Below are 15,183 nucleotides of genomic sequence, written 5' to 3'. Positions count from 1 at the left end.
CTGTGTAACGGATGAGCATTTTTCGCATAGTTTTGAACAAATTTCCTGAAGTAACCTGTTAGTCCCAAGAAACGTCTGACTTCTGTTACATTCGTTGGTAAACGAAATTGTGTTATCGCAATGGTTTTTGTTAGACCAGGTTTTATGATGACCTAAAAACGATACACTGCTTTTCATGAAAAAAAAAATATCGAAAAGAGTAATGTCAAGCCTTCAATACGAATAATTTTCAAAATTTTCTAAATTATCAAGCCCTTCTTGTGCTGTTTCAGATGCCACAATGACTTCATCGACGTAACTAACCACTTTAACTCTCAGCGGTTTCATAAGTTTCATCATTTTTTGAAATATGGACGGAACGTTTTTGAAGCTAAATGGCATTCGATTAAACTCATAGTTCCCATTATGAGTGACGAACGCTGTCAGCTTTTTCGATGATTCAGCAATTTCAATCTGATAATAACCTGACATCATATCCAAAGTCGTGAAAAATCTTTTTTTACCATTCGATTTTGGTACAAGAACAATAGGAGACAGGTATTCTGAAGTTGATGTTCGAATAATATTTAACTCTAATAATTCGTCAACACTTCGTTCCACGACATCCTGTTTAGAAATTGGTAATTTGTAAGGTTTTTTTGTTATCGGCGTTGGAGATGTAACCGCGATCTCCATTTTCGTTGTTTTCGTCTTACCGAGTTTATTTAGATTTTCGCCAAAACAATCATAATATTTATTTAATAAATTAAGCAACTCATTTTGTTCGTTTACCGAAAAATTCTCGTTGCACTTAAAATTTTCGGGTGTTATCGCAAACAATGAGTCAACACTGATAATAGCGTCATATGCCATGGTATCATCTTCGACCACTAGCATTTCGCACTTGTACTTTTGTTATTCGAAAGTTTTGTCAACTTATCGGTCTTTTCGGAACACAAATATTCGCTACCGGCAAAACCGTTTAAAGTGTTTACACATTTTCTTCGTTTGCACTTCAATATAATGGCTATATTACGCTTAATTATAGACACGTCACTGCCTGAATCAATCAAAGCGTTACATAAGATATTGTTAATATATATTTGTTTAATTATTATACCAGGTTTTTCAATCGCATTTACTGGATTTCGTTTATTACACGTTTTTGTGTCATGGTTTCCTGAACACATTGAACAACGCGGCTTTCGTTGCGGTTTTGCACAATTTTTCGAAATGTGCCCATACTCCCGACAATTATAACAAACCGGTCCCGTTTTTACCATTATAATGAACAAATATAACACCAAAATGTACATTTTTTGATATTTAATTGTAATAAATATTGAAGCACGTTCCACAACTAACATAGTTGTGATTTTAATAACCCCTTTTTCGAAAAAAAGTAAATAGGTAAGTGATTAGACATGATAAAACATATTTTTAATTTGTTAAAGAAACGATTTAAGACTATTCCAAAGATTTCTAAATTTATTAATTAATAAAAAAAAATGAGAGGAATTTAAACCTAATTCTGTAAATCAATATTTATCACACTTTAAAATATTATTGTTTTTAACCAAGTTGCCAAAGTATCAGGGTTGATCATCCTTCCTTTTAAAATTACTAAAACTAGATCTGATTCTTTTTATTGTGAAGTCTTAAAAAAGATTTGAATTTATAAAAGAATAACAGTAAAAAAAAATTGTGAATTGTGAAATTTCAAGCTTCTTGTATATTAGAATCTAAAATCTTATAGACAATAACAATATATCGAACGAATTTCCATCAGAATTTCGTAATATTTACTACAAAGTTTATAATATTTTTGATCTATCTAGAATTACACAAGAATTTATTATAAAATATAGTCTTATAGAATACAAATAAAAATTATTTTATTTAATCTTTTATAATCTATATAATTCTAAAACCACTCATGTCATTTGATTATGACATCAAAAACTCTTACGAACTAGTGTCAGACGCCGCGTTTAAATAAAACACATCCGCGTACTTAAGAGTGTCCCGTCAAACTTACTTTCATTTCTTTATTATAATTCTTACACTACTACACTCCGAGAGCATAACAAGCATGAGAGCATGAAAAGATACATATGAGCAATACTACAAAAGAAGTAACAATATGAGCAATAAATAAAAATAAAAAAGAGTAACAGTTCGACCATCCTGATATTAACTCGTTCTCGAGTTACAAGTTTACTATATGTTAATATCGTAATCTTTATCGTAGTCATCGTCGACTGTAGGAAATAATGAACACCATGGTTTCAGTTTATCACTGCTAATGACTGTGCTATACCGACGCTGTTTTCTTTTTTCACCTACCATGTCTCCAATGACATACCTGTCAAATAGCAAAACTTTCTTTACTTCGTATGACCCGCGATTTTTAATGCCAAGCTTTCTTGACTCGCCTGTGCTTGGACTCACGACACGCGCTTAATTCGTGGCTATTGATATTGACATTTTTATCTGTTGCAGCAGCAAACAGTTTATTTCCACTGATGTCTTTTAACGGAAAATCGTTAATTAGTTTAATGGAGGAATATTTTGTTGTCGAATTTATTGTTGTATTTATCTTCCATTGTAAGCAACGAAGTTTTGTGTTCCAATCTTTTGTGTGTGATGACGATGACGAGAGAGGTTTTCGTTAATCTAACAGCGACAGTTACAACATATCTAGTTAGTGCATCAACGATCACTATGATATATTCATTACCACTGCAGCTTCTAATGAAAGGTCCTAGATGGTTCATATGTATTACCTCGAACGGCACCCTTGGTATCTCAATACCATATAGTTGACATTCTTTCTTTGCCGTACTTCGATTGTAACAACATTCAACGCAGGATTTGATGTACTCCTTAACAAAATTTCGACATCGGGGAAACCAAAAATGTTGTTTAATATGTTTTATTGTGTCATCCACACCTGGATGACTAGCATCATCATGGCAAAGTCTCACAATTCTCCATCGTATTCCTTTCGGTATGACCAGTAAATCTTTCCCATCATGATGTCTTCCATAGAGCCAATTTCCCTTTAAAATGAATTCTTTCTCATGCTGCTCTCGCTGTGTTGAATCGATACGTCTTTTTAAAATATCAATAATCTGTTGTAAATTTGCATCTTGCTGTTGCATCGTCAAAATCAAATCCTCATTTGAAATGTCAATCATCATTATATTTGCAGACACATCATCCACTTCGCATGGCAGTTCAACAGGAGCTCGACTCATTGCATCAACATGAGCCATTCATTTACCTGCGCGATGGCTGGAAGTGTAATCATATTCCAGCAATTTTAACAGCCATCGTGCGACTCGTGGAATCATTGGTGTTACTGTTTTAATACTGGAAATAGCTGAACAATTCGTAATAATTTTAAAATGTGTGCCCAAAAGATACATTCGAAAACATTGACATGCTTTAACTACCGCTAAAACTTTAAATTCATATCCATGATATTTACTTTCAACATCTATACATAACCGAATAAAATATGCTATGGGGTGCAAGTCCAATACTACTTGCGTCAGTATGAAGTTCTTGTTCTTTGTTAATGTCATATATTCCCAAAAGCGGCTCATTAGCTAACAATTCAATTAGTTTGAGGAAAGCACTTTCAGATTCCGATGACCATTTAAAAGCAATATTCTTTCTCGTTAACTGTGTAACGGATGAGCATTTTTCGCATAGTTTTGAACAAATTTCCTGAAGTAACCTGTTAGTCCCAAGAAACGTCTGACTTCTGTTACATTCGTTGGTAAACGAAATTGTGTTATCGCAATGGTTTTTGTTAGACCAGGTTTTATGATGACCTAAAAACGATACACTGCTTTTCATGAAAAAAAAAATATCGAAAAGAGTAATGTCAAGCCTTCAATACGAATAATTTTCAAAATTTTCTAAATTATCAAGCCCTTCTTGTGCTGTTTCAGATGCCACAATGACTTCATCGACGTAACTAACCACTTTAACTCTCAGCGGTTTCATAAGTTTCATCATTTTTTGAAATATGGACGGAACGTTTTTGAAGCTAAATGGCATTCGATTAAACTCATAGTTCCCATTATGAGTGACGAACGCTGTCAGCTTTTTCGATGATTCAGCAATTTCAATCTGATAATAACCTGACATCATATCCAAAGTCGTGAAAAATCTTTTTTTACCATTCGATTTTGGTACAAGAACAATAGGAGACAGGTATTCTGAAGTTGATGTTCGAATAATATTTAACTCTAATAATTCGTCAACACTTCGTTCCACGACATCCTGTTTAGAAATTGGTAATTTGTAAGGTTTTTTTGTTATCGGCGTTGGAGATGTAACCGCGATCTCCATTTTCGTTGTTTTCGTCTTACCGAGTTTATTTAGATTTTCGCCAAAACAATCATAATATTTATTTAATAAATTAAGCAACTCATTTTGTTCGTTTACCGAAAAATTCTCGTTGCACTTAAAATTTTCGGGTGTTATCGCAAACAATGAGTCAACACTGATAATAGCGTCATATGCCATGGTATCATCTTCGACCACTAGCATTTCGCACTTGTACTTTTGTTATTCGAAAGTTTTGTCAACTTATCGGTCTTTTCGGAACACAAATATTCGCTACCGGCAAAACCGTTTAAAGTGTTTACACATTTTCTTCGTTTGCACTTCAATATAATGGCTATATTACGCTTAATTATAGACACGTCACTGCCTGAATCAATCAAAGCGTTACATAAGATATTGTTAATATATATTTGTTTAATTATTATACCAGGTTTTTCAATCGCATTTACTGGATTTCGTTTATTACACGTTTTTGTGTCATGGTTTCCTGAACACATTGAACAACGCGGCTTTCGTTGCGGTTTTGGACAATTTTTCGAAATGTGCCCATACTCCCGACAATTATAACAAACCGGTCCCGTTTTTACCACACGAGTTACACTGGAGTCACTGTTATTTTTATTCGGCATATATTGATTATCATTGTAACGTACTGCTGGTCTTCGTACGCTTACATTACTGTTCTGCAACGACCTCACAAAAGCAATTTTTAAATTGCATAGCAGATAATGTCTTCCGCAACCCGTCGTCATACAGCCCGATGGTTACATATCTTACGACCACTTGGTCTTCGAGTTGTCCGCGGCGTCCAATAGCTAACATTCGATAGTAGTACTCAACAACGCTTTCATTTTTTCTCTGCTGATTGCTCATTAACTGCATATGAATATCAGCAGCATTTAAAACACACGGAAAATCATTTAAGAATGCGACCACAAATTCACCCCAGCTACGAAATACTGGTTGCGAATCGATCCACAATTTTGCGGCACCTCTCAATTTACTTCTTATAGCAAATAGAACAATATGGTCATTCCACTGGTATGCATTCTTTAATTGCTCAACACTTTGAACAAACTGCACTGATGTGACGTCATCACTGTTGTCGAATGACGGCAAAACATCTATAATTTCTCGTATGTTACAGTAGTTACTCGCACTCTGCATTGCCATAGCAACATTCGAACACACATTTGTTTCATACTGCATACGCAAATTGGTTTGACCTTGTCTGTTCTGCATATACGGTACATATTCTGCTGACGTAGCAGCTGGAGTTATGTTTGGTGCGACTAACGGCGACTTTGGCACATACTCAGGGGTTAAAAAGATTACAGCCGCCAACGTAGACACATTAGGCACATTCATTACAAGTGATGCTTGCAGAAACCACACTGTGCTTGTTGATGCACACGCATATTTATTCATGCATTGGTTCGGTACAGTCATCGAAGGAAAAGAAACACTCTCTGTATCTGCTGTAGTTGTAGTTTGACTTGTTGCATGTAGAGCAGTATTTCGCACAAAATACTTGTTCGCATTTAATTCCGGCATCGACGTCGCCACCGCATTGTATTAATGACTCCAATGTCCGCTGGAAAATCATCCAAATCAATTGCATTTTCCATTGTGTTCGAATCCATTATATCCACTAATAACTGTCTACACTTATTGCAATTACCTTATTAGTTGCACTCTTTATTCAATTTCTTCTTCACTTCTGATTCTGTCAGACTGCGAGTTTAAATAAAACACGTCCGCGTACTTAAGAGTGTCCCGTCAAACTGATTTTCATTTCTTTATTATAATTCTTGCATTACTACACTACGAGAGCATAACACTCAAGAGAGCATAAAAAGATACATATGAGCAATACTACAAAAGAAGTAACAAAATGAGAAATAAGTAAAAATAAAAAGAGTGACAATAGGATACAACATATTACGATAAAAAACAGTAAAATTTTATTCTTATTCAATATGTGTATATGTACTTATAAAAGTCGAAAACTGATGTCATTGGATTATAACATCAAAAACTCTTACGAGCTAGTAAATAGAATACAGCATATTACCATAAAAAACAGTAAAATTTTAATCTTATTTAATATATCTCTATGTACTTATTAAAGTCGAAAACTGAATACTGTATATTTTATTAACAAAATCATTGAAATATGCGACAGCACATTTAAGAAACAAAATTTCAATAGAACTTACAAATCAAACTACAATAATCCAACAAAATGAAATTTGTTGTGCCTTCAAAACCCTATGTGGTACTTAAAAAAGAATTTCTTAAATAACAAAAAAAAATCAATAAGCAGTACTGAATAATGTAGTATACAAAATAAACTGTGAGTGGTACGAAGAATTGAAATTATGATGAGCGCTAAATAAAAAAATAGATAAGCATATCTCGTATCTGATTAAAGCATTTACTATTAATTCCAAAGACTTCTCATGGCTTCTTTAGATTTCCATGCAACAACTCACGCATCGAACTAATATCTGGGAAATTTAACGATCAAACAAAATTACCTGGTACTTAACAAAAAATATATCATGTAATTACAATGTTTGAAATGAGTTTCGAACTTGTCAACAACAGTTCTAGATTCGTTATGTTTGATTTGATTATAATTTCCAATCAATTTAAATAACTGCAACAGAATGCAGATCATCTACGAGATGGCATACATATATTATATGTATATATATGTATCTAGAAGAGAACTTACACAAGTGCACCTAATAAGAGATTATTTTACTCCTTCTTTTAAATTATTTTTTGTTTGGAAATGACCAGCACTAGGTCCGGGAAATATGATACTGGACGAATTTTAAGCGATATTTGCTGGTTTGCTATCGTTATATAGAAAGTATCGACATAGCCGCTTTTTTCCTAACACATTTTCGAAAATTTGTTAAGAAACCATTTTGCTCTAGAAAAGTAAATTGACATCATTACTTTAGTTGCTGTATTTTTTGCCTGTTACAATTTTATTAAAGGAGTTGGACCCTCCATTTTTAATGAAAATACAGTCAAACTTCCATAACTCGAAGTCCAATTTTGCAAAGAAATGGTTGACTTATGGAGACTTCCAGTTAGAGAATTTTTTAATTTTTTTTTATTTTTGAAAAAAACTCGAATTACATTTTAAGATATTTATTTATTTGCAATCAAATAAAGCACAGAAGTTATAGTGAAGTAAAATATTCAGAAATTACCGCTTGGGACTTTAATTTTTTTCTTAATTTCAGTAAAAAGAGCTTCTACTTCATTTCAAGCCTTATAATGATCATCAGTTGTAATATCATTCGATGCAAATATATATTCTGAATTTTGAATAAGTCTTCTATTTTATTCTTGGAAGGCTGATGAACAATTACATCCGCCGAACCCTTATCATCACTTTCCGCTGCGCTTAGAATTGGATACAGTAATTTAGAGCTATAGTACTTAATAATATCGTCATCTGTAGGTGAGGTTGATCTACAAATTTCATTGTCAAGCTTAATATAATCGTTAAGAGTAGCATTGGAAGTGATTTTATTTACTTTAAACCACGCCGTCAGAAATTGGTATTTGCATAAAGAAGCAATATAAGGAAGAAAAAATTAAACTTCTGGCTTGAAAAAAGTGACTTTCCCTAACAGCAAAATGCATTTGCACTTAAAACAAAAATTCTACTTATAGAATGTACTTTCATATATTCCTATAGGCATGGAACAAAATTTTTGTTCGAGTTATAGAGAAATTCGAGTCATAGAAGTTCGAGTTATGAAAGCAGAATTGTATGTAATTTGCTCTCTAAAACCTTGGTGCACTGTTTTTGGTTCGAGTTATAGAAAATTTGAGTGATAGAAGTTCGAGTTACGGAAGTTTGACTGTATTATTTAAAACGAACTCAAGCCTTTTTTAAGTTTTAGTTTAAATTGGAAGAACCAATTCTTCTTATTTTTTCATGAAGAAAGAACGGTAAAACATTAGTCAGTTCGTGAAATTGCAATTTCTAACCCAAAAAAGCAACAATACCAGCAAAATAGCGTAAATGAGGTAAATGACAATGTAGTAAAGGATTACATCTGCCTTGCAAAGTGCTGTGGATAGTGGTTGTCATTTTCAAACAAATTTGCAAAGTAACTTACATTGTATATATATACATTGTGACCGAAAAGTTTTCGGTCACTCTCATTTAAAATTCGCGCGCTGTATATTTTTCGATATTTTAAGTTTATGTAGTTTGGCAGCAATTAAGGACAATTACTATGCCAAAAATGAGCGCGCTCTGTCAGACAGTTCGTTTACGGCAGCTGTTGAAACCAGTTCACCTCAGTAGTGCGTTGCGAAAAAAACAATGGAAAAAAATATTGAACAAAGAGTTTGCATCAAATTTTGTGTTTCGAACGAAATTTCGTGTGCAGAATCGTTGCGAATGCTACAAAAGGCTTATGGGGAATCAGTTTTATCGAAAACTCAAGTTTATGAGTGGTACAAAGCCTTTCAGGACGGTCGTACGACCGTCGAAGACATGCCGCGTTCTGGACGACCTTCGACCTCTACCACCGACGAAAACATTGAAAAGGCAAAGAAATCGTGTTCCAAAATCCTCATGTGAGTGTTAGAGAGATAGCACGAGAGCTAGGCATCGGTCGTGAGATGGCTCGTTTGATTTTGGTGGACAATTTCTGTATGCGACGTGTCAACGCTCGGCTTGTTCCGATTCACCTCAATTTGTTCCAAAAACACCATCGATTTTAAGGCCAAACATTCAATAAATACCATCGAACAGCCACCGTATTCACCTGATCTTGCACCGTGTGACTTTTTCCTGTTTCCCAAACTTAAATTACCACTCAGAGGAACGCGTTTTGAATCCATAGAAGACGTAAAACAGAATTCGCAGAGGGAACTCAAAGCCATACCGGAAAGCGCCTATAAAAAATGTTTTGATGATTGGAAGAAACGTTGGCATTTGTGTATCGCTTCTAATGGAGCATATTTTGAAGGAGATAAAATAAATATTGATGAAGATTAAGAATTTTGCGTTTTATTTAACTTTGACCGGAAACTTTTCGGTCACAATGTACTAGATAATAAATTTTGGAAAAGACATGCAAACTAGATAATTTACGAATTTTGTTCATTTTAAGCGATTCTTTACAGCTTTTGATTAATTTAAGCTATAGTAATATAAAAAAATTGAAAATAATTGCAATATTGCTCAAATAAATAGCAAGATTACAGAAACAAGTCAGAAATACTAAATTTTCAAAATATTTGTTATATATTGATATATTTCTTTGTTCAGAATATTTTATTTTCTTGTTGGAACAATACGTTCACAATTATAATTACTTAAATCTATATTTTTTGTAAAAATGTGCACGCGCCTTTTTTACTATTTCCTCGCATAAGACAGCTGATCACATTAGTGATGCCATCTCGTTACGATCATTGATTTTATATCGTAACACCTTCCCTCTTCAAAATGTCTTACTGTGGTTGAAACCTAGTTACTGCTTTGCGATTACGTGTTGTCCTACGAAGAACAGGTGATGTAGCCGTTGTAATTGTTGTAGACATTATGGATAACTCGGTTGGCGATGCCGATAGTGGTGGAATCTTAGGCAGTGTCTGATTGTTGAGTACTTTTGTAGACTGATCTGATTGTTGCGGTAAGTCATACACATCTAGTGCAGCTTCCCAAAATCTGTGGTTATTATTTTGGTCGTGGTAGCGCTTTCGTAATTGATAACAATGAACACGAATTACTTTTCCATTGTTCAGAGCAACATTGTACATTACTTTTCCTTTTTTCTCAATGACTTCCCCAAGCATCCATTTGAAATGGTTAACTCCATTTGGAATACTGACGTATATTTTATCTAATATAAAGTATTTTGTTTCCTTAGCACCGTGCCTTTTGTTAAATTGCTTTTCCATTTTGAATTTATTTGGACTTAACTTTGCATTGTGTAGCTTGTTTGGCTGCAGCAAATCTAAATCTATTCTCATTTTCCTTCCAAACATGACTTCTGCTGGAGATCGTTTCTCTGGTGAGTTTACATTCGGTATTGAACGATATGTCTGAAGAAATGTGCATAAATTTTGTGTAATCGTCCCCTCTCCTTCTAATTTTTTTAAAAATCGTTTGGAAGTGTCTACAAACCTTTGAGCTTGACCATTCGACATTGGATAGTAAGGGCTGGAATAAAGATGTTCAACGAAGTTGTTTTAAGAATTGTTCAAAATGTTCACTACGAAACTGTGTGAAATATTATGGAACTGTGTTAATATTAAAAGAAAATTGAGCCCACAAAAAATGACTAATAAGTCAAATTTAAAATTGACTTTGAAAATTATGACAATTTACTGACGTGAAAAGTGTTCAAGTGTTCTTGTAACCAATCTTTCTAAATTAATTGACTCCAAGTCTTTCTATGTTACTCCTCCTAAAAAAAGGTGCAATTGAGGAAACGAAGATACAAACTGAAAAAGAAAACCAGTTATGTAAGATTAAGGACTATCTAAAGGAAAAATTCAAAATTTTTTTTTTACTTACCAGCTCAAAAGTAGCAAAGGAATAGCAGTAGTTGTTAAAGGCATCGAACCGAATGCCGACACTGAAGAAATAAAAATAGCTGTTGAAAATGCTGGTTTTGAGGTAAAATCAGTTTTTAACATAAAAATCAAAAATAAAATTCCTCAACCTTTATATAAAATTGAATTAGAACCAGACCTTAAAAAATTAAAAAATAACGAGATTTATTCAATTTACCACTGCGTTTCTTACTAAATCGTAAGATAACAGTTGAGGAGCCTCATAAACGCAAAACTTCAGTGCAATGCCTAAACTGTCAGGAATTTGGGCATATTAAAAGTTATTGTACTCTGCGCAAGGTTTGTGTGACCTGCGGTGGTGCTCACCACTCAACTCAATGCAGTACAGATAAAAATATGCTCTTAAAAGGTACCAAACGCTTCATTCATAATCCAACAAAATTCAGTCAATATCAACCAAACAATCACAAAAGAAGTTGATACAGCTAATTCATACTCAGCCGTCTTAAAAAATGGTTTAGTTAAACAAATTCCTAAAAATTCAATAACCCCCAATCAAAACTTAGAATCAATATTAATAACTTTTACCCAACTAATAAAAACTCAAAATCAAATGATGCAGTTTCTTTGAGCTAATAAATAAACTGTCTTAGAATATGTCACTGGAATGTCAGCGGCACAAACTGGCATTCCAGTGACATATTCTGGAATGCCAGCACAAACTTAAAGTCATAAACTTTTTATCGTCAATATCGTAATATTGATGTTCTTCGAATATCTAAAACCCATCTATGTAGCAAACACAATTTTTCTGTACCTGGATTCAATTTCTACTTTAAAAACCATCCTAAAGATAAGCCTCACGGGTTACCGAAGCTCAATTCATGGATTTCTTCCATAATCTCGGTAAAAAATTTATCGCAGCGGGAGACTTTAACGCCAAACATACTTATTAGGGTTCCCGTCTAATAAACCCAAAAGGAAAGCAACTCTGCTCTACTCTTACAAATCACCGCAACAAAATAGATTTCATATCATCAGGACAACCCACTTATTGGCCATCTGACCCCAAAAAAAATCCAGATCTAATCGACTTTTGTATAGTGAAAAACATTGACCATGAACTAATAACTGTGCATTCTAGCTTCGAACTATCATCCGATCACTCTCCAGTTATTACAAACTTATTCAAGACACCTAAAAACAACCAAAGGGCAACAACGTCATAAAAAACCAATTGGCTGAGATATCATCAATATATTAGTAGTCAATTAGATATAAACCCATCTCTACAGTGTGTAAGTGAAATCGATTTGGCTCTTAATACAATTGACTCAGTTTTAAAATCGGCTAAGCACGCTACTCCTACTGACGAGATAACATTCACTAGATCTACAATAAAGTCCTCAGATGCAATTGAAAATATTGTCAGAGAAAAAAGATATCTGAGACGGATGTGGGAAAAACATAGATCACCTACAAGTAAATTCAAGTTTTTGCAGCTAAACAACGCCTAAAAAAATCATTGCTCATAGAGATGGAAAATAGTTTGAACACTTACGTACAGAAGTTAACACCTGCAGAAAGGACGAACTATTCCCTATGGCGTTCGGTAAGGACATTAAAAATACCTATGGAGAGTGTACCACCGCTCAGACAAGCCGATGGGAAATGGGCTAGAGATGAAGCAAATGTGTTCGCAGATTATTTAAGCCAGGTATTTCAACCAAACCCTCCGACCAATAACTTTCAACCAATTCAAGATCCTCTAGTCAGATATGAACGTCTCAAACTCAAAACCAAACAGATTCATCATGTTGCAAAAACCCAATTATATGTCAACAAGTTCCCGGGATATGACCACATTTTAGCAAAAATGCTAATACAGTTACCTCAAATAGCTTTCAAAATAATGACAAAAATATTTAACGCAATACTTCGACTTAGGTACTTTTCTCAAAATTGGAAAATTTCACAAATCATAATGATTCCTAAACCAGGAAAAAACAACATTACCGTCTTCATATAGACCCATAAGTCTTTTACCAATGCTGTCGAAATTTTTTGAACGAATGCTTCTCGGGAAGATAACAACATATCTACAGCAAAACAACATATTACGTCGCCACCAATTTGGTTTTCGTACCAAATACGGCACCATCGAGCAAGTGAATCACATAACAAATGAGATTAGGAAAGCATTTGAAGATAAAAAATTCTGCTCTGCTATATTTCTCGATATAGCACAAGCTTTTGATAAGGTTTGGCACGCAGGACTTATTTATAAAATTAAGGAACACACTGCTGTCTACATCCACAAATTTTCAAATCTTCATATCTTCAGGACAAGAAATTTCATATAAAAGTTGGAAGCCATACAACAGCTAATTTCGACATAAAGGCTGGAGTTCTTCAGACAGTGTTCTAGGTCCTATACTATATATTCTGTTTACTTCGGATATACCAATCAACTGTCATCTTGTGACTTCTACGTTTGCTGATAACACTGCTATCCTTAATTCTCATCAAAATAGATTCATAGCATCTAGGGACTTAATTTAACACCTCGAACTGGCGCATTTGCGTAAATGAAAGTAAAAGCACAGATGTAACATTTACCCTACGTAAGGACACATGGTACCCAGTAATCTTCAACGGCATCACCATTCCACAATCAAACACCGTATCGTATCTGAGTGTTCATTTGGATAGAAGACTAACTTGGCGCAAACATCTAGAGGCTAAGCGAACGCAAATAAAACTAAAAGCACAAAAATTTCACAGGTTATTGAATAAAAATTCCAAGTTACAGCTAAACTACAAAGTGTTGCTTTATAATAGTTTACTTAAGCCAATTTGAAAGTATGGCGCTGAACTATGGGGTAATGCATGTTCCTCCAACATTCAAAATCCTTCGTTTATTTACCGAAGCTACATAAGAAGTGGTAAAATTCATGAAGATCTGAAAATACCGCTAATCAAAGATGAACTCATTAAAATCAAATGAAAGTATAAACAATAACTTGAAATTCATCCGAACCACCTTGCAAGGAATCTACTGCTAACGTGACCTTCTTCAAGATTACGCAGAAAAAATGTACCAACGCACTGATTTCCTTTTTCTTTCTTTTATACATTTATTATCAACCTTACTTAAACTTTAATTTACTTTAATTTAATTTTTTTCTTCTTATTTTTTTGTATTTTATTTTATCCTTTATCCTTTTATACTTTTTCACAACAACTATAGGTGCTGCCCATTCGGAGAACTTTACTGGTGAAATAACCTTTAATTCTTGGAGTCTTTTGAGATCATCTTCAACTGGTGGTTGTACAGCATATGCAACTGGACGTTTTGGTCTAAATAGTGGCTGAACGTTTGGTTTCGTTGTGATGACTGTTTTTGTTTTAGTGCATAAACTCAGTTTTCCGTCGAACACATCTGAAAAAATTTTAAGGTGAGTATCTTGGTTCAGATTTGAACACAATTGGATACTATCCTGATTCTGACGAATGTTATTACAAATAGAATTTATTGACATATTACATAAGTTAAATTCTAGTATCCAATCTTAACTCATTACCTTGAGATTATGTATAGGAGTAACAAAATAGTTAAACTTTGCTGTTGATTTTGAAATTCTACGTTGCATTTATATTTTGCTGACAATGGTAACTCATCTGTTGCGCTGCATGCTGTATGTTCTGATTCGCTAACGTTATCGGCTTTGATTTTTTTGAAATTGTCTAGAGAAATTATTATTATATCTGATGCTGTGTCAAGTTGTAAATTTAATGGTGTGCCATTAATTTTGACTAATATGTATTTGTATTTAATCATATTGACTCTATTTGTAGTAAAGGTGCTTTTTGAATTGAATTGACGGCCCTCATCAATTTTATGGTATTTTTGGTTTTCATTTTGAGTTTTTCGGTACTTACAATATCCTTCTTTGTGCCCGACAAGTTTGTATCTGTCGCATTTGTGATTTTTGAATGGACAGTGCCGCGAGTAATGAAATTCACCACAGAACCAACAAGGAGTTTTGGGCAAACTTTTTTTTTTTTATTTAAAATTGTTTTATTATTTAAGTTATTAAAGAACAATAAATAAAACAAAACAAGACATAAAGCAACTAGTTATTAGATAACTAACAATCAATTAAATTTAAACAGATTAGGCGATTCCACGCAAAATAAATTAGCTGTAGTACATTTCAAGAATTTAAGCCCAAATATCGCACGGCTTTTGACTCTTTAGACATGGCTCAGTTG

At 33.7% G+C, this 15,183-nt stretch overlaps 1 protein-coding gene across 1 annotated transcript; it reads right to left on the bottom strand.

Moving 5' to 3' along the window:
* Positions 1–9,741: 9,741 nt before the first annotated feature.
* On the bottom strand, positions 9,742–10,983 carry LOC119667322 (uncharacterized protein K02A2.6-like). The gene is made up of 2 exons (XM_038076611.1): positions 10,910–10,983; positions 9,742–10,836 (listed from the first exon to the last, which is right to left on the bottom strand). The coding sequence occupies exon 2, from the start codon at positions 10,537–10,539 to the stop codon at positions 9,841–9,843; it is 699 nt and encodes a 232-aa protein (XP_037932539.1). The 5' UTR covers positions 10,540–10,836; positions 10,910–10,983; the 3' UTR covers positions 9,742–9,840.
* Positions 10,984–15,183: the final 4,200 nt, after the last annotated feature.

Source organism: Teleopsis dalmanni, chromosome 1, assembly GCF_002237135.1.
Source record: "Teleopsis dalmanni isolate 2A chromosome 1, ASM223713v2, whole genome shotgun sequence".
In the NCBI taxonomy this organism is placed as follows: Eukaryota; Metazoa; Arthropoda; class Insecta; order Diptera; family Diopsidae; genus Teleopsis; species Teleopsis dalmanni.
The sequence above is the reverse complement of the archived record's forward strand: the minus strand, read 5'-3'. Positions and strand labels throughout refer to the sequence as shown.

Bases quoted from the DNA above. Each gene is read 5' to 3' on its own strand.
- LOC119667322 (XM_038076611.1), bottom strand. From the start codon at position 10,539: ATGTCGAATGGTCAAGCTCAAAGGTTTGTAGACACTTCCAAACGATTT.